The 18891-nt window shown below is 39.2% G+C and overlaps 1 protein-coding gene across 6 annotated transcripts in view; it reads left to right on the top strand.

Moving 5' to 3' along the window:
- COL9A1 (collagen type IX alpha 1 chain) overlaps positions 1 to 18891 on the top strand; it is a 175929-nt gene that overhangs the window by 139858 nt on the left and 17180 nt on the right. For 4 of the 6 annotated variants that reach the window (XM_065543867.2, XM_065543869.2, XM_015449246.3 and 1 more), the window contains 7 exons: positions 9309 to 9362; positions 9987 to 10058; positions 10565 to 10600; positions 11286 to 11330; positions 12721 to 12753; positions 17149 to 17295; positions 17496 to 17550. In XM_065543867.2, coding sequence (XP_065399939.1) covers positions 9309 to 9362; positions 9987 to 10058; positions 10565 to 10600; positions 11286 to 11330; positions 12721 to 12753; positions 17149 to 17295; positions 17496 to 17550 — 442 coding nt within the window. Of the gene's footprint in view, positions 1 to 1218; positions 1474 to 9308; positions 9363 to 9986; positions 10059 to 10564; positions 10601 to 11285; positions 11331 to 12143; positions 12221 to 12720; positions 12754 to 17148; positions 17296 to 17495; positions 17551 to 18891 lie in introns of those variants that run through there. The other 2 variants (XM_074037707.1, XM_045391093.3) reach the window with 2 other exon arrangements.

Here is an 18891-nt window from a genome sequence, read left to right on the forward strand (position 1 = left end):
TTTAGTGTGATTTTAAAAGACCCAACATTGAGATACAGTTCACATACTACATAATTCACCCATCTTTATTGATTTTTAGCATATTGATGGAATTGTGCAACCTTCACCCCAATCAAGTTTAGAATATTTCCATCACCTAAAAAAAGAAATCTTATACCCACCTCCCACCTGTAGTCATCCATCATTTCCTCTTAATTCGTTCGGTTTTAGACAACCACTAATCCACTTTATGTTTCTATAGATTTGCCAGTTCTGGAATTTTCATGTAAATGGAATCATAACAATATGTTAGCTTTTTGTTTTTTAAAAATAATTAATTAATTAATTTTTTAAGAGATACGGTCTCTCTCACTCAATAACCCAGGTTGGGGCGCAGTGGCGCAATCATAGCTCACAACAACCTTGAACTCCTGGGCTCGTGAGGTCCTCCCGCCTCAGCCTCCCGAGTGACTGGGACTAAAGGGGTGTACCACCACACCTGGCTAATTTTTAGTTTTGTTTTGTAGAGATGGTGTCTTGCTATGTTGACCAGGCTGGTCTTGAACTCCTGGCTTCAAGCGATCCTTCTGCCTCAGCTTCCCAAAATGTTGGGATTACAGGCATGAGCTACCATGCCCGGCTATATATATATATATTTTTTCCTAATGATTGGCTTCTGTCACTTAGCATAATGTTTCAAGGTTTATCTATGCTGTAGCATGTATCAGTGCTTCATTCCTTTTTATTCTTGAATAATATTTAATTGTGGGGATTAATTATGTGGATATATCACATTTTATTGATCCATGCATTGGGTGATAGACATTTGGATTATTTCCATTTTTTTGGCCATTATCAAACGTGCTGCTATGAACATTTGTATACAGGTTTTTGTGTGGACTTATGTTTTAATTTTTCTTGAGTGCCTACCTAGGAGTGGAATTACTGGGTCATAGGGTAGCTGTGCTTTGGAGAAACCACCAGACTTCTCTTAGTGTGAGTTTGTAAACTTGTCTATTTTACAGCAGCCATAGCAATGACTATTTTCTCACTATATACAGTTTAACACTAGAGAGAAATTGATTAGGAAATTAAATATTATACACTTAAATTTGACTTTAAAACATTCTCTCTGGCCTTCAGTTTCAGTTCTTATTTTCAAAGGCTGCTGAATAGCCAAAAGAACTCCAAGTGGGAGCACAGAAACATTTCCAAATATCATTATTACTTCTTTTGAAGCATTTCTTGGGCCTGTGGAATGAAGATTTTCATACTTGAGAAAAGTGAAGTATTCCAGGTGTCTTGTGGCATGAGAATGGAATTTCTTCGCTTCTCACAGATATTTGTCAGCCAACTTCCACCAGGTGGTTTCCTGAGATTTCTGCAGCCAAAGCAACGAGCTCATCATGCCCCCGCTCTCTTGCTCTGTACTTCTTTTATCCTTTTCTTTTGCTTGAAGCTTGTGAATTTCTTATTAAAATACTTTCCATAAATTAACTGTCGAAGCAATGACGTTATAGCCAGATCACATTTCTGAAACAATGAAGATGCTATATGACAAGCCCAGGAAGATTGAGCAGTGTGGGGCCATTAGAGCTTTGTGTGTTTACTATTACATCTCTTATTCATCTTATTTTATTTTATTTTATTTTAAACAGACTCTCACTCTGTTGCCCAGGCTGGAGTGCAGTGGTAAGATCATGGCTCACTGCAATCTCCACCTCCTGGGTTTAAGTGATCCTCCCACATTAGCCCCCAGAATAGCCGGAACTACAGGCGCACACCACCAAGCCCAGCTAATTGTTGTATTTTTTGTAGCGACAGGGTTTTGCCCTGTTGCCCAGGCTGGTTTCAATCTCCTGAGCTCAGGCGATTCCCCCTTTTTGGCCTCCCAAAGTGCTGGGATTGCAGGTGTGAGCCACCTCGCCCGGCTGTATTAGACACTTTAAAGAGCAGAAAGCTCCATATAATTAAAGGAACATTGACTGAGCACTTGTGGGCCAGGACCATGCGTGAATATAAAACATGACATGGAGTAGGGAGAGCTGCTTGGCATGGGCTGCATAAAGCAATGAAGAACCAGAGGCAGCACCTCAGGAGAGGATGGGGTAGGGGGTTGATTCTCCTATGTGAGGAGAGGCAAATCATAGGAGGTTATGCTGATGCAGGGTTTTGGATCTGATTTTTTAGATTTTGATTTTTGAATTTCTGTAAGAGTCCAAATTCTTGCCATTGCTCCTGTCCCTGAGGCTCAAAACCTCGGCATTTTCCTCCATCACATTTCCTATCACAAATAGGACCCGTTGGTTCTGTCCTCTTTTCAAGATCTCTTACATTTGACTCTTCATTTCCATTCCCACTACTACCACCCTGGCTCAGGTGATCGCCCGCTGCTTGGATTCCTGCAATTGTCTCACCGGCTGCAGTCTTTCCTTTCTCTACCAGTGTCTCCCAAAGGGTATTGCTGCAATTTGGGCTGGGCTAGTTCTTTGTTTTCCAGAACTCTTGCACAGGGCAGGGTGTCTCACATCCATGACCTCCACCCTGCATGAATATCAGTAGTGTCTCCACAGTCACTGGGACAAACAAAAATGCCAAACACAATTCCAAAGGCCCTGGGGAATGATAGTTCCCTGAGTCTACACACACCACCATATTGGTATTTCCAAAGTACAGTGTCCATACTGACTTCTCCCCATTTAAAAATCTTCAATGGATTTCCACGGACAGTAAGAGAAAGTCTAAAATCTTAAACTGTCTGTTAACTTCCCAGTTTTACTTCTCATTTCGGCTTTACTCAGATCTTGTGTTCAAGTCAGGTTGGACTCCATGCTAATTCTCAAATACTCTCCGTACCTCTTTCCTGTAGGCCAGACCCTGCATTTAAATGGCTCTTTTCTTCATTTCTCTGACTCAACATTCCATAAGCCATCTCAGATGTAATTGGAATGTTAATTGCATCATGAAAACATTTCCAATTATGCCCTGTCCCCCAGAGAGAAGTGATCTTTCCTTATTCTGAACTCTTGTCGCCTTTGTACCCCATGCCGTGGTAACTGCAGAAGATGCTAGTCATGTCCGTTTCACCGCTGTGTTTCCCACCTCGCTTTCCTCAGGGCCTGCCATAAGGTAGCGCTCAATCAATACTTCTTGAAACAAACTGAATTGGAGGCATAATAAATCCTGCCATACTGTTTTTGTTGGTAATAACTGACTTCTCACCTGCTATAAAATTTTCTGAAAAATGTCATGATAGGTTATAAATATTATAGTTCTGGAGCAGAGTTTTAACACCACATCCACTTACTGAAAGACACGTTTGTTCTTTCACTTTACATCATTAAATTCAGTTTTGTAGATAAGTTCATACATTTTTAACAATGCCTCACATGTTTGATCAGTTTTTCCTGCAAATCTAAAACAAGCTAAGAAGAAGAAATGAGCTACTGAGGCATGCGGGTTGGAGATGAAGAAATGAACACACATTTCTAATGTGTCCTAGAAGCATGTTTTTGAAATTAAGTGGTATTTCCTTTAATGTTTGCCAATATTACTGCAAAAATATAGTCCGTTCGTTTTGGTGCCTCCAGTGATTTCGTATGGGTGCCTGCCTTTATGACGTGGGCTATGCTTCTGTATTTCTCTATGGCACTCCCCTTGGTTTTCACCTGGTCTGGGTGGCTTCTGGTTTTGCACAGGCACATGACCTGAGCTTTTCATTTGGTCCTATCATGTGGTAGCTCTTGGTCCACTTCTGTCTTCCTGGCTTCTGAGAACTTGCCAGGGCTTTTGCTGAGTGGGTTGTGTTCATTCTGCTCTCATGGCTCTGACTGGGATGAGTTTCATGCTGCTCTACCTCAGTTTTCCGAAGATGATACATTCCTTGTGTACAGAAGCCTGTCTACTTTCTCTTGTGGTCCTTTACCACCCCTCCAACACCAACAGAGATCCACAAATGTTGTATTGTGAATGATCTAAGCCACCCTCCCACTCCATCTAGGCACTGGCATGTTTCCTCTGTCAACAATTTGTGAAGCTGATGTGTGTGATGATTAGGGTTTGGCCAGATTTTTTTTCTGCCTCTGTATGAGGGCATATATCAACCTACACAAGAGAAATATGAAAACTATATGATGTAAAATTGAATAGATTTTAAAAATATCTTTGTGACAAATGTAGATGTTACCATTCTAGTAGGACTAATACGATCTTTCGATGTTAACATGAAAACGGGTTTATAAAAGCAGCAATCTATAGAAATCATAATTGATCTCCTGGGTTAATCAGCACTCTTTTGGCCAGAGAGAGGCACTTAATATATAGTACATGCTAAGTATAGTGATTTATAATTTCCAACTTGTGAATTGGAAAGGTACTGAAGATAGTGTTCATTTTTCAGTTAGCATTTTGGGTAGTTGGACAAAGACAACAGCCATTACAAGCTAGAGCATGATGGAATAAAATCCATTTATTGGGAAAATAATTTTGGCAATATAAGTATAATTAAATTAAATCTGATATTTTCTGTGATCTTTTAAAAGTCTAACAGTTCCATTTTAAAAGGAAAACCTCCAACTTGAATTATTTAGCTGTAAGTATTTTTGGAAATAATTTTTACAAAATAGCACCCAGTATTTGTTTATAAAGAAGTTGCCTGCTCGATGATCAGTGGTGTTGACAGAAACTGGAGATATGAGGACTAAATACTTATTTTTTTCCAAGCACAACTTGTGCTTTTAAAGAGACTTGGGGGATTTGAAAAGCAAAGAACACTTAATTTAACATTCGGTTAAAAATTTTTTTGACTGATTTCTTTAGTAATTACCTCAGATCAATATAACTAACACTTCGACTATGCTTACTATGAGACAGGCATAATTCTAAGTGATTTATGTCTTTTAACTTATTCAATCCTCAGAAAAGCCCTATGAGATAAGTACTATTTTTATTCCCACTTTATAGATGAGGAAACAGGCACGGAGAGGTTAAGTTGCTTGCCTGAAGTTACCAGATGCATGGCAAAATCAGCTTCAGACCAGGCCACTGAGCTTAGCGTTCATGTCTTCAGATCCACCCTTGCATGCCTTAGTAGCTCAAATCATAGCTCCACAGGATGTTTTTCGGTTGAAGTTTGCTTGCTGAATGCTGATGTTACAAGACATATTGAGCAATTATTTAAAATGTATGGAACTTTGGTGGTGGGCATTTAACAAAAGTCTGAGTAAAGCTGGTAAAGGCAAACAAATATAACATAAACGCATACAGATTCCTGGATCTTACCCCAGACCTGCAGACTTACAATCAGAGGGCAAGGGGCTAAATAAAGATAGGGAATGGGGAGATGGTGCTGGGGGGAGAATATCTAGTGCAATGTATTTCTAAAGAACTCAGGGGATTCCTTTCTCTACCAGTGTCTCCCAGAAGGGTATTGCTGCAATTTGGGCTGGGCTAGTTCTTTGTTTTCCAGAACTCTTGCACATGGCAGGGTGTCTCACATCTATGACCTCCATCCTGCATGAACATCAGTAGTCTCTCCACAGTCACTGGGACTGCACCATGGGAATGCATCACTGGGAATGCATCATGCATAGCTGAGAGTCAGTGATAGAAGGTCGGCATCTTTTTGAAAGCCCAGATTGGCTCCTTCTTCTTTGTTTTTGTTTGTTTGAGACAGAGTCACACTCTGTTGCCCAGGCTGGAGTGCAATGGCAATCTCAGGTCACTGCAATCTCCACCTCCTGGTTTCAAGAAATTCTCCCGCCTCAGCCTCCCGAGTAGCTGGGATTACAGGTGCCCACCATGATACCCGGCTAATTTTTGTAGAGACGGGGTTTGACCATGTTGGCCAGGCTGGTCTTGAACTCCTGACCTCAGGTGATCTGCCCACATCAGCCTCTTAAAGTGCTGGGATTGCAGGCATGAGCCCCTGCACCCAGCCCTGATTGGCTTCTTAAAAAGAGATGAGTTGGCAGATGTGTCTGAATTTGTTGGGGGATGTATGTGGCAGCACAGAGCATCCAAGATAAATGTACAGCCTTTGGTTATGGTTCATCGTATTTTTTTTTTTTTTTTTTTTGAGATGAAGTCTAACTTTGTCGCCTAGGCTGGAGTGCAGTGGCGTGATCTTGGCTCACTGCAACCTCCACCTACCAGGTTCAAGTGATTCTCCTGCCTCAGCCTCCTGAGTAGCTGGGATTACAGGCACCTGCCACCATGCCAAGCTAATTTTTGTGTGTTTAGTAGAGATGGGGTTTCACCATGTTGGTCAGGCTGGTCTCGAACTCCTGATCTCAAGTGATCCACCCGCCTCGGCCTCCCAAAGTGCTGGGATTACAGGTGTGAGCCACCGTGCCCAGCCAATTCATCATTTTTAATGGTAGGATTTTTCCTCTATTCCAGTTTCTTCTGATTCTTTTATTATAAATTGGAACTCTTGTTGTCATGGGGTTTATAAATATTAGCAACTGGGAAGAATGGCCTTTTCCTACCACCCTCTTTGCCCATATCTGAGAATACAGTTATCACCATGGCTGTTGAAGACTAAGAGTTTTAGCATTTATTTAGCACACTTGTGGTTACCAGTGCCATGGGTAACCCATTTACACCTGAGGTTGCAACTTTTTGAATTTTTACAATCAGAGCTTGGCGATGACCTTGAGCAGCAGGATATAAATAACTCCCACATGCGTAATTACTCCCTGAGGAATGTGTTTAGTCTGTGTTTTCAGAGATAACTGTTTATATCTTGATTATTTATGTTCATCTTATCTTAGTAGATGAAACTCCAGAACTTAGAGAAAGAGTATGCATGTCCTTAGAAGACAAAGAAATCACATGAATGGGTATCAGAAAATCTTGCCCTAACACCTTGTTTGTAACTGTTTGGTCACTCTTGGGAAAATAAACATTATCGTTTTTCACAGTGAGGTGATTTCTGTAAAATCACCTGCATTTAGAATGGCCAAGGATGTATAAGATAGAAGTGAAATAAAAATGAGGAACCACATGCTGTCCATTTGTGCAGTAACAGGGGAGTAAATGCTCACAATTTTACTGATTCTTCCCTCCGTGCTACGTATGCTGGGCTCTTATGGGTACACAAGTTCAGCAGAGCAGGCTGTGTATGTGGGTCTCTGAGCTGTTCATTCATATATATTACCAAGGGTCTGCCACTGATTGGAAAGCACTTATAAGCTACAATAAGAACTTAGAAAAGACAGAGAAAATAAGAGTCCAGCAGAGAAAATCTTTGTTATTCACTGGAAAGATAATTAATCCTCCCCCAAATAAATCAAAGATTATACAGTCTCTTATTTTAATTTAGCCCTTTTGTTTGTGGAAGAGAAAAAAATGTACAATAATCATCTTTGTTTTGGATAAGATAGCATAACGGTTCATTTATTTAGAAATGAATACTTGAGAATGTGCCAAGAACTGAGCTTTCCCCTTCTGATATTAACTTTTCCCCACCAATTACTGTTAATTGTTCTGTGAATTAAAGTCACATGAGCCCAGTGATATTTATGATGTCAATCATGATGCACTTGAGAAATTATTTCAAAATGCCAACAGAGCAGATATGATGAAGAAAATCTATCTGGAACTTTGAAGTTGCAAAGATGGGGTAGAACCCAATTTTTATATTTATAGATGGATAGAGGAATCTATCACAGGGGCTAGTTCTCATCTAGACTCACATTCTCCCAGCATCCACCCTCATGGGGCACTGCCTCTGGCTTGCAAACTGGTCATGAGGTTAAGGACCAATGCATCATCCCAAAGTCATATACCAGACACAGGTTATTTATACAAAGTTGCTGAAAAATGTTTAAGAACATTTAGTTTAAATCACTTGTAAGTCATATGAAATGACTACCATGAAATTATTGCTAATACTAATTGCTAGATTGTTGTAAATTGGCAAATAGTTCTTAATCCTTTAGAGAAATTCAAAATTCAGAAGGTTTATGGATCTTGACACTTTGTTAAACTTAAATATGAATAAATAGCATGAGTCAGAAGAATCTTATCAGAAGCATTTATAAATAGTAAACATTAATATGGAGTTGTCATTTTACAGAAAAATTAACTTGAAGGACTCCTTTGAGTTTTGTATATACCTTCCAGGAAATGTGATTATTTATCCAATAATGTCAGTGTTCAGCTTAGTTGAACATGCGTTAGAAATAAAATGAGCTAGTCGGGCGCAGTGGCTCATGCCGGTAATCCCAGCACGTTGGGAGACTGAGGTGGGCGGATCACCTGAGATGAAGAATTCAAGACCAGCCTGGCCAACATGGCAAAACCCCATCTCCACTAAAAATACAAAAATTAATGGGGAGTGGTGGCATGTGCCTGTACTCCCAGCTACTCAGGAGGCTGAGGCAGGAGACTTGCTTGAACCTGGGAGATGGAGGTTGCAGTGAGCCAAGATTGCACCATTGCACTCCAGCCTGGGCAACAGAGCGAGACTCTGTCTCAAACAAATAAACAAACAAAAAATTAAGAAATAAAATGAGCTTTTGTCAGATTGTCAGATTGCATAAAATTGTATGAAGTTCTCAGGGAAAAAAGTTGAAAAGTTCATGTGTTTCTTTTTCTCAATAGATCAAAAAAGTTTAGTGTTTCAAATAAAAATTTGAAAGCTTAGAGTTTCAAATGAAAAATTGAAGTGGGTTCACAAAATAAAATTACTTTTGGTGTATCTTCGTTATAAATTCTACTTTCGGAAGTCTGTTTAATCTTTTAAGATATGTTTAGAACAAAAATGAGTAGAAGAAAAAAAGTTTTACTCAGAAACTTTACAAATTTTTACCATCTGTGTCTTTTTGAAGCTGCAGTAGTAATTTAAAGGCAAACATATCTATTCTGTGTTTCTTTTTTCACTCTGTTGAGGTTTAAGATCATTTGCCAGATGTTGCTTTGAAATGTTCTGTAGACCTGAAAATGTATTCTGTGTTCTAGGCACTGTGCAGAATTCCAAATTAATATATAGCAATCCCTCAAGAACACATAATCGAAGTGAGGGCTTAAAACATGGGCACAAATAACCATAATACAAGTTAGGATGTGCTTTAGATGTTGAAAGCGACTAATTGCCATTTCATATACATGTATCAGCTGTCGTTTCTAAACTTCTGTAATCACAGTAAAGAGCATTCGAATCATTCAATGCAAGATGAACACAGGATGCTGTAGGCACTATGTATGATGGCCTGTGCCTTCAGCTGAAGGGAAAAAACCTAGGTAGGATGTTATTTTATTTACATAGTAACTAAGCATTTGAATTTTGGCAAAACATCCAGTTGACAATGTTTGTGTTTTTACAGGGCAGTAGAGGAGAATTAGGACCAGTGGGATCCCCAGGCCTACCAGGTAAACTGGTAAGTAAAAAAGTTTCCTTTATTTGCCTTCTACGAAACACAATACATTTTTAAAAATAAGCAAAAGGAGAAAACAATTTACAATTGAATTACCTGTACTTGCTTTCTCTTGTTATGTGAATATGTGGACAATGTAAAGCGGAAATTTCAAATTACAGGTAGGATACCCTCAGAGGGTGTTTTAATCCGTGTAGTTTGTAGCATCCATTTTTAAACCTGGAGAGATGTGAAGTGCTACATTTGGCCTCTCGATGTCCTTGGAATGGCAGAAAACAGAGTGAATGGTGCCTTTTACTTCTTGTGCAGTGCTTGTTTACACAGCGAGAGGAGCAGCTGCGCCATTGCAGGCAGTGGGGGTGGCGGGGGCTTGACTGAAAGAGCCCACTGTTGCCAAGGAGTGCAAGGGGAACTGAGGACCTCAGGGTGGAGTGAAGGCTGGAAGAGCATTGGCCCCTCCCTCTTCTCCTGAGAATATGAAAGAGAGGCAAACCCAAGAAGCAGAGTTCAACCCACTGCAGCACGTTTATTTTAGACACAAGTCAACACACCCAAGGTTGTTTCTGCCTTCCGTGCTTTCAGTGTTGCAGTGACAGTAACACCGGGGACTTTGTGTTTGTTTTCCAGGGTTCTCTGGGTAGCCCCGGCCTCCCTGGCTTGCCTGGGCCCCCTGGACTTCCCGGAATGAAAGGTGACAGGGTAAGAGCTCCAGCACTCCAGAAAGTTCTTTATTTGGAAGAGTGATTTCTACCATGTTGAGAAACAAAGCTTGCTTTTGGCCCCGTGGAGAATTTTCTAGAATTTATCATAAAGAGCTATCAAGAAAGGTATTTTAAATTACTCAGAGTTGAGATTAAGAAGCAAAGTCTATTAATATAATTTAACAGAAGGAAAAAAAACCTGAGAAAAGTAAAAATTTCCGTTGTACACACTTTCTATTTAGCCCTCAATTTACATTTACACTAGTCAAATTTTATGAGGATGTGATCAGAGAATGCCCCAAGTTCCAGAGACTCTTGGAAAATTGTGACCTAAGGTGGAAACTTATGTTTTGGTCCTGATTCTTGTTGGGTGGTGGGGAGTGGGAACGTCCTCTCCCATCACATTATCCGTACTTGTGCTTATCCGCCCACCCAATAAGGTTCACTTGAAATTATATAAACAGTTGAAAATACTGAAAAAGTATTATATTTTATTTATTACAGGGTGTAGTCGGTGAACCGGGTCCAAAGGGTGAACAGGTCAGTTCTATTATTTAATTGGTATAAAATGCAATGTTTGATATGCACCATTTCACAAGCAAGGGGGAATGGCTGGTTTATGGATGTTAATAAAACCATGGAGGCTAACAGTTTTTCTCAATGTGTTCATAGTGAGTGAAACCTGGTGTTGAGTTTGGTCCGCGGCAATTGTTTACTATTTTAACAAGCTGGAGCTAATTATGGCTCTGCCTCCAGGACTGCACACTGTCTTTCCTTTGAGGAGGGTGGCTCTGTCTCTGGCTCACGGAACTGGTTTATTCATGTCTGATGGAGCCTTCCACAGCCACATTAGAATGTTTTAGGTTTTTCTTGATCAAGACCTCAGCAAATAAACTGTTTGTATGAATTAGACTCAGTCCTTTCTCTGGGTTCTTCTTCTACTGTGAAAGCCCTATTTCAAGGGCTAATGATAAAATTGTTGAATATGGTCATTTATCCTTCATTCTAGCTGAAACTCAGCCTCACCTTCTGGCTTTCCCCAGGCTATTTTCTGATTGGGACTAGCCACTGACAGCTAGATTGGAAAGCCGCTGAGAGCATTTTGTATTTCTGCATGATTCTGGGAACACTGTGGGCACTTATGAATGCTTATCAATGTTGACTGGTTAAAATTGGGCAATGGGACTAAGAATTTTAAAATGTAACCTTTTATCTTAATTTTTAGGGTGCCTCTGGTGAAGAAGGTGAAACAGGAGAAAGAGGGGAACTTGTAAGATTTTTTTTTTCTGGTTAATGATGAAGCCTTACTAATTTTGAACTGTGTTAGAAGTGTGTGTGTATATATATAAATTCTTATTTTCTGGACACTGTTACCCTCACTGCCTTCTTTAAAGGTTATGATGTTTCTCCTATCAGTTAACAAAAGTCTCCCAAGACTGCAGCCAAGATCAAGTAAAGCAGAGAGGAAACACTGCCAAATTGATAGATCTGGCTTTAAACTTTTGGAGAATAAAAGTGTTCCCTTACAGATGGTGAATCCTCTGTGGCTTTATGTCTAGACATTCAAGGTGATTCTTACATGACTATAGAAAGTCTATGAATAATAGTGCTCTATCATGAAAACAATATTCAAGTTTTATTATGGTTAGAAAACTGTGACTCACAGATCTGACCAAGGGTAATCTCTGTAGTCTAAAACCCTCCGAAGAAGTGACCTCCATCTCCAGAGGAGGCTGCTGCCTAATCTCCAGGAAAGGAATACAAATGAGAACAACTTCTCTCCACTGCTGGAGCTGCTTGGTTTGCAGGCTCATCATTATGGTTTTGACACAGACTAATGTGACTTAATGTGGAAGCTTACGTTTTGGTCTTTTGGGGTAGTGTAATAGATTTTACAGAAAACAGTTTCAGAGAGCTTGTAGGGCAGGAAAAAAATTCTAGTAATGTTGTTTTATTCTTATTTTCAGGATTTAGAGCTAATATAAATGTAACATCTAAATTAGTCAAAGCTTCCCAACTATTAAGTAAATTCATAAGAGGATTATTCCGGTTTCATCTTCTGCTAAAATTGTTCATTTTATAGGGTCACGTGATGTTTTAAATCATTGTTTTGTAGTGGAGGTAAGCTGATATGCCAACACGAGCTGAATTTATCTCTAGCATTAGTGGTAGGAAATTTTCAAGGTTTTTTTTTTTTAAAGCATAAAATCATGCATATTTGATTTAGTAGACTTTTGGGGATGACTTTTAAATATTGTTTGAATTACAAAAATGAAGTCGTCAGGTCCAAATGTCTGTTGTGTTTTATAAGAGAATGCTATTTTAATATCTTTTGCCTTCCATATTTTTAATTCTCGACACCTAGCATTTGAGATCTGGATGAAACCCTGGAAAGCTCTGATTCAACCCTTTTATTTAACAGATAAATTAGCCAAAGGCTGGGAGGTTACATAGCTTACATAGCTTACAGAGGGTTACAGAGTTAAGCAGTAGAGCTGAGATTAGAATCCAAAATTGGAGTCTAATTTTTTTTTGCAGTGCCAGAGTTAATCTGTTCATGGTTTTCTATATTTTAGTAGCACAGTAACTTTTAAAGTTTTTTCAGGAAATTATCAAATGCAAACACGTTGTTCTAACATAAATTTCTTTTATTGATTTAGGGAGATATAGGATTACCTGGCCCAAAGGGATCTGTGAGTATGGTGAACAGTAATGGTATAAAAAATTAAAACTATTAATAAAGCTATAGAATATATAATGCTCAGCTTGATGAAATCATTACATAACATTCAATTCTTTTTTTTTTTTTTTTTTTTTGAGACGGAGTCTCGCTCTGTCGCCCAGGCTGGAGTGCGATGGTGTGATCTAGGCTCACTGCAACCTCCACCTCCCAGGTTCAAGCGATTCTCCTGCCTTAGCCTCCCAAGTAGCTGGGATTACAGGCATGCACCACTATGCCTGGCTAATTTTTGTATTTTTAGTAGAGATGGGGTTTCACCATGTTGGTCAGACTGGTCTTGAATTCCTTACCTCAGGTGATCCGCCCACCTCAACCTCCCAAAGTGCTGGGATTACAGGTGTGAGCCACCACATCCAGCCAACATTCAACTCTTAAAGGACTTACTTTCATGGAAATAAATGTCTAAATTTGTCCCTTACGTAATGGATTAATCCAATAGAAAAATACCTCATAACTGTGTAAATGGATTTACCTTTTGAACTAACTACTCGAAAGGAAGTGTTTTTTTTTTTTTCCCCCATATTGTAAATGACTCAATAAGTGTTACATGGTAATACTCTAATGTCCTCTCCAAATGGGTCATTTTTAAAGAACTGACTTGTGCTTTTGGTGTCAACAGTATAACTAAATTTCATTGGCAGTTATACCATTGAAAAATATTTCAGTAATTGTCTTAATCTCTGATGTGTTCTAGATGGGGAAGTAAGATAGAGGAATAATACATAAGAAAATACAACAGAGAATTATTAGAAGTAGAAAATGATCTTGTTCATTTTTGTCATTTTATAGAAACTAAACTGGTGTCCTTAGAGATTAGATGTATTCAGAATTATAGAATCACTTAGTAGGAAACCTGAGATGACTTACTAATTGGAAATGAATTCACATCTAAAACCATTAGGAATTTAAGAAAGTATGAGGAGAAAAGATGAAGCTCAGATCTCAATCTCAAATGCCACTACCGCCAGCTTCCATCAGTTTCCAAGTCCTTCCTGTTTCTGGAATCTCCTCAACCCTTCTCTGTCCCTGTCCAACATATTATCCTCATGGCAGCCAATGTCATCTAGATTTTGAAAAAAGATAAAACCTCATCTCCTACATACCTAGAACTTCATCCATTTACAGTTCTTTTTACATGCTGTTTAACACCTTGTTCTGGTCTCCTCTTCCTCTTAGCTACCTCCTACTTAAGCACTTAGATCTATCCTCAGCTTCACTTTCTCCAGGAGGACCCAATCAGACTTGGCCACAATGCCTAGCCTTGGGCTGTTTGCAAACCGCAGAGATGAATATTATTACTTTGTATTAACTTACCTGCCTCTAAAAACCATGTCTCAAGTTTCAAGTAACATTTTTATGCCTAAGAATTTTTAATAGAAATGGTCGAAGGTTGAGAAAAATTTAGAGTAAACCTTGATTGAGTTTAGTAATAGAAATCCTACTTCACTATCTAGAAATGGTAATGTTCAATAGAAAGAATTCAAGCTGTAACAAAAGAAAAGTTAATGAACCGTGCAGTGACAAGAATAAATTAATTGCATTCAAATTTGCATATAATATTAGGAATTAGCCCTTGATTCATCTCCTTCCCCACCTGTGTCTTACCTGACACTGCCCAGGTAATATGAGTGAAATTGAAGTCTACTGTCCCAGAATCCGGGGAAATTGTTACTAACACAAAGACTTTCACTTTCTTCATTGATTTCAGCATAAACAAAGTTGTGAAGTAGGCGATGTCTGTAACCTGATTTCTGGTTCAGTATACCACTCCTCAGTTGAGGAATTCTTTCCCAAAGACCCAGGGTCCTGGCCATATTGGCCCTTAATCTCTTCATTAGGAAGTTCCCATCTCTTATTGTAGCAGTATTTCAGTCACTACCAGCAGGATTATACACTCCATTGTGGTCTCCTTTATTTTCTGTCAGTTCTTCAGTATATTTCTGAGTTCATTTTGTCGTCTCTTCCGGGTTCTTTTAGAAGTTGTTGGCCACGCACGGTGGCTGATGCCTGTAATCCCAGCACTTTGGGAGGCCGAGATGGGTGGATCATCCAAGGTCAGGAGTTTGAGACCAGCCTGGCCAACACGGAGAAACCTCATCTCTACTAAAAATACAAAAAATTAGCCAGGTGTGGTGGCACACACCTGTAATCCTAGCTACTCGGGAGGCTGAGGCAGGAGAATTGCTTGAACCTGGGAGGTGGAGGTTGCAGTGAGCCAAGATCGCGCTATTGCACTCCAGCCTGGGCAACAAGAGCAAAACTCCATCTCAAAAAAAAAAAAAAAAAAAAAAAAAAAAAGAAGTTGTTACAGTTTTGCACCCTAGGCACCTGACAATGTTGCAGCCTTCTATATAGGATACCTTTTCCTTGTCCTGCTGACAGTCTTTCAGGAAGTCTTTTAAACCATAATTTCTTCATAGAAACTATTTTGGCAAGTTGACTTAGATGAATATCAATTTCTTTTGCATAAAGAGAAATTGGAAAAGCACATTTGCTGAGCTTTATTTGGATGTGTCTAGTAAAAGCATTGCTTCATCACCTTCTTCAGTTTAAAGTATTTGTTTGAAAGAGCCAGGTTTTCTAGATAAACGATGCATATGAAAAAGAAGCAGGATTAAATTGCTTTACAAACATTCATATCTTGAACACTAGCATTCCCTTGCTACCTTGTGTTCTTTTATCTTCTCATTCTTATTCTGAACAGCTGCAGTACATTAGAGCTATTCTGCCACAAATTCTACCAAAAGAATTTAACAAATTTTTAGTTTAACAAAAAGTGAATTAATTTGGTCTCTTTTAAAACATTTATCTTAGATGATTCTTTTGAATGCTTTTAGTGGTCTGCTTTCAGCTGAAAAAAAAAATCTAACTTGTGTTTGCTTTTATGCTAAGGAAACACATGGTTTACTTTTAACTTCTTTAATATTTAGATTTTTTTAACTTCCTTGATACTTAGATAAGTTGTAACTTTCTTTGGTCAAGATTTTTTTTTTTTTTTTGAGACGGAGTTTTGCTCTGTCACCCAGGCTGGAGTGCAGTGGCATGATCTGGGCTCACTGCAAACTCCGCCTCCCAGGTTCACATCATTCTCCTGCCTCAGCCTCCCAAGTAGCTGGGACTACAGGCACCCACCACTACGCCCTGCTAATTTTTTGTATTTTTAGTAGAGACGGGGTTTCACCATGTTAGCCAGGATGGTCTGGATCTCCTGACCTCATGATCTGCCCGCCTCGGCCTCCCAAAGTGCTGGGATTACAGGCATGAGCCACCGCGCCCGGCCTGGTCAAGTATTTTAAATGCAGCATTTTAAATGCGGTATTTTAAATGTATTGATTTAGTTTAGTAATTCCTGGATATACATGGCATCTTCACATTCTCTAAAAAAAAAGTTGTAAGGGCTAAATAACTTATGTTCTTGGAAATATCTTTATTTTATGCTTGCTGCATTATTGATATGCAAAGTAACGTATTTTGTAGGAATGCAGGGACTTTTGTGTAGCCAGGAAATGTTAACAAGCTTATTGAAAACTAAGTTACTCTTAGAGAGTGACTTAAAGTATGAAGTTTTTTTAAAAAAGTAGTATTCCAATAAACATTTTGCAAGAATAACTATCCCCAAAAGAAAGATGATGATGATGATGATGATTATTATTATTATTATTTTGAGACAGAGTCTCATTAGGTCACCCGGGCTGGAGTGCAGTGGCGCAATCTCTGCTCCCTGCAACCTCCATCTCCTGGGTTGAAGCGATTCTCCTGCCTGAACTTCCCAAGTAGGTGGGACAACAGTTGAGCACCACCATGCCCGGCTAATTTTTGTATTTTTAGTAGAGATGGGGTTTCACCATATTGGCTTGCCTGGTTTCAAACTCCTGACCTTGTGATCTGCCCGCGTCGGCCTCCCACAAGTGCTGGGATTATAAGTGTAAGCCACCGCACCCAGCCAAAAGAAAGATATTTTGAAAGTTAACTTGAACTAGATTTCTTTTTTTTTTTTTTCTTTTTCCTTTTTTTTTTTTTTTTTATTATTATACTTTGAGTTCTAGGGTACATGTGCATAATGTGGAGGTTTGTTACATATGTATACTTGTGCCATGTTGGTGTGCTGCAACCATCAACTCGTCAGCACCCATCAACTCGTCATTTACATCAGGTATACTAGGATGTGTAAGTTGTGTGGCATTATGTGTCTTCACCTTGCGGTGAAGGTTTTGTAACCTCTGAAAGAACACCTGTTAGGATGCAGAATGCAGAAAGCCCCAAATTTCATGTAAGTGTTTGTATGAGTATGAAGCAGGCACATTCTTTATGCTTAGCCCTGGTTTGATAGTGTGCAATTGTGTTCCAGGCAGGTAATCCTGGGGAGCCTGGCTTGAGAGGGCCTGAGGGAAGTCGGGGGCTTCCTGGAGTGGAAGGACCAAGAGGACCACCTGGACCCCGGGGCGTGCAGGGAGAACAGGGTGCCACCGGCCTGCCTGGTGTCCAGGGCCCTCCGGTGAGTGGTGGGCAGCTTCTGTGGTTTCCCTTTGGAGGCTCCATCCCACTGCAGCAGGGCTGTTCTAGGCATCAGCTTCTCAGCAAGTTCTCTTGTAAATCCAGCCACCTGGCTCCTTGCAGAGTCTGTCAGTTTACAACTTAACAATGTTCTCTTTATGATTTTGTGCATAATCTGCCTTTTTTTCTCTTCTGTCGCAGGGTAGAGCACCGACAGATCAGCACATTAAGCAGGTTTGCATGAGAGTCATACAAGGTAAATAAATCACAATGGTTTGACTTTTTCCACCATCAACTCTTGTTTCTTAAGATTTTATTCTTGCAGATATGCAAGGGTAAACAAGAGTGACTTTTGGTATGCCTTAAAGACAGGATATTTAGGGTAATATTAATGCCAATTCTGTTTTATCCAACTATTGGCATCCACAATAGTATATAGTCCATAGCCTCAATGTAAAATATTACCCTTCTGGTTATCCTGCCCCCTTTTTTTTTTTTTTTTTTTTTTTTTTGCCATGGGGGTTAATTTATAACAAAGTGCACACACACACACACACACACACACACACACACACACACACACACGCTTTTTTCCTTTGGAACACAAATTCTTAGTTGTCTCTCCCCTCCTTAAGACCCTACCACTTAGTGTGTACCTAGCACTGACCTAGGCTTTTTCTACGTTTTGTGAGAAGTACATGACTGACTCCATGCCCATAAGAAGCATAAGGACATTATCTCCATTCATGTACACATATGTAAAAAAAAAATCAATAACCAGCATTTACCAAAATTATGATACATTTTCATACTTGTTAACCCTTGTCAAAATGTATCTGTAACTATGGCAATTGTTATTTGTTTCAGAATTGGTCTAGTTACAAAAACACACAGAAAATGAAGATGTACAAAAGCACCCTATCGCTGAGGAGTTCTGTCACATTGAAGCCTACAGTTAGTGATAGTATTCTGGTGTAGCTAACTTTGTCATGAAGAGATACTCTTTTGTATGCTCACTAGACAGTCTAGTTTGTCTAGGAGACTTGAGAAGTTTTCCAGAACCAAATGGGAACGAAATGTTCACTTCTATATTTGAAAAGCAATATAGGTCTCTTCATTGCAGACATTTTGTCCCGAACGTCTATTTTAATTTTAAACATTACATATCTAAAAAATTATGATTCGATGCAAACTCTTCTTATACAAGCAAATTTAGAATACTCACATTTAAACAATTTAAAAATGTTGGGTAGAAATTTGTTTCCATTTCATTTTCTCCTTTACCCTCTAAGTTTAAAAAACATTACATGAGAATATTTCCCTTAGAATGTTTTCATGGGGAGATTTTCTTGTAGGCCATGGCTTTCGTGGGTGATTCAGAATCTATTTAATGGTTCCTGGAAAAGCCCACACAGTTATTAATTTTTAAGACTAACTCTGACCATTCCCAAGAAACAAGTTATTTTTAATGTTTGCTGTCTATTTCAAGCATGGAAAAAACTTCTGAGAAGGAGGATTTATAAGAGGCTGTGACTCCTGGGGATATTTCAGTTTATATAATATCTTCAAACTAAGAACATGAGGCGAGGTCTCAAAT

Source organism: Macaca fascicularis, chromosome 4 (genome assembly GCF_037993035.2).
Source record: "Macaca fascicularis isolate 582-1 chromosome 4, T2T-MFA8v1.1".
In the NCBI taxonomy this organism is placed as follows: Eukaryota; Metazoa; Chordata; class Mammalia; order Primates; family Cercopithecidae; genus Macaca; species Macaca fascicularis.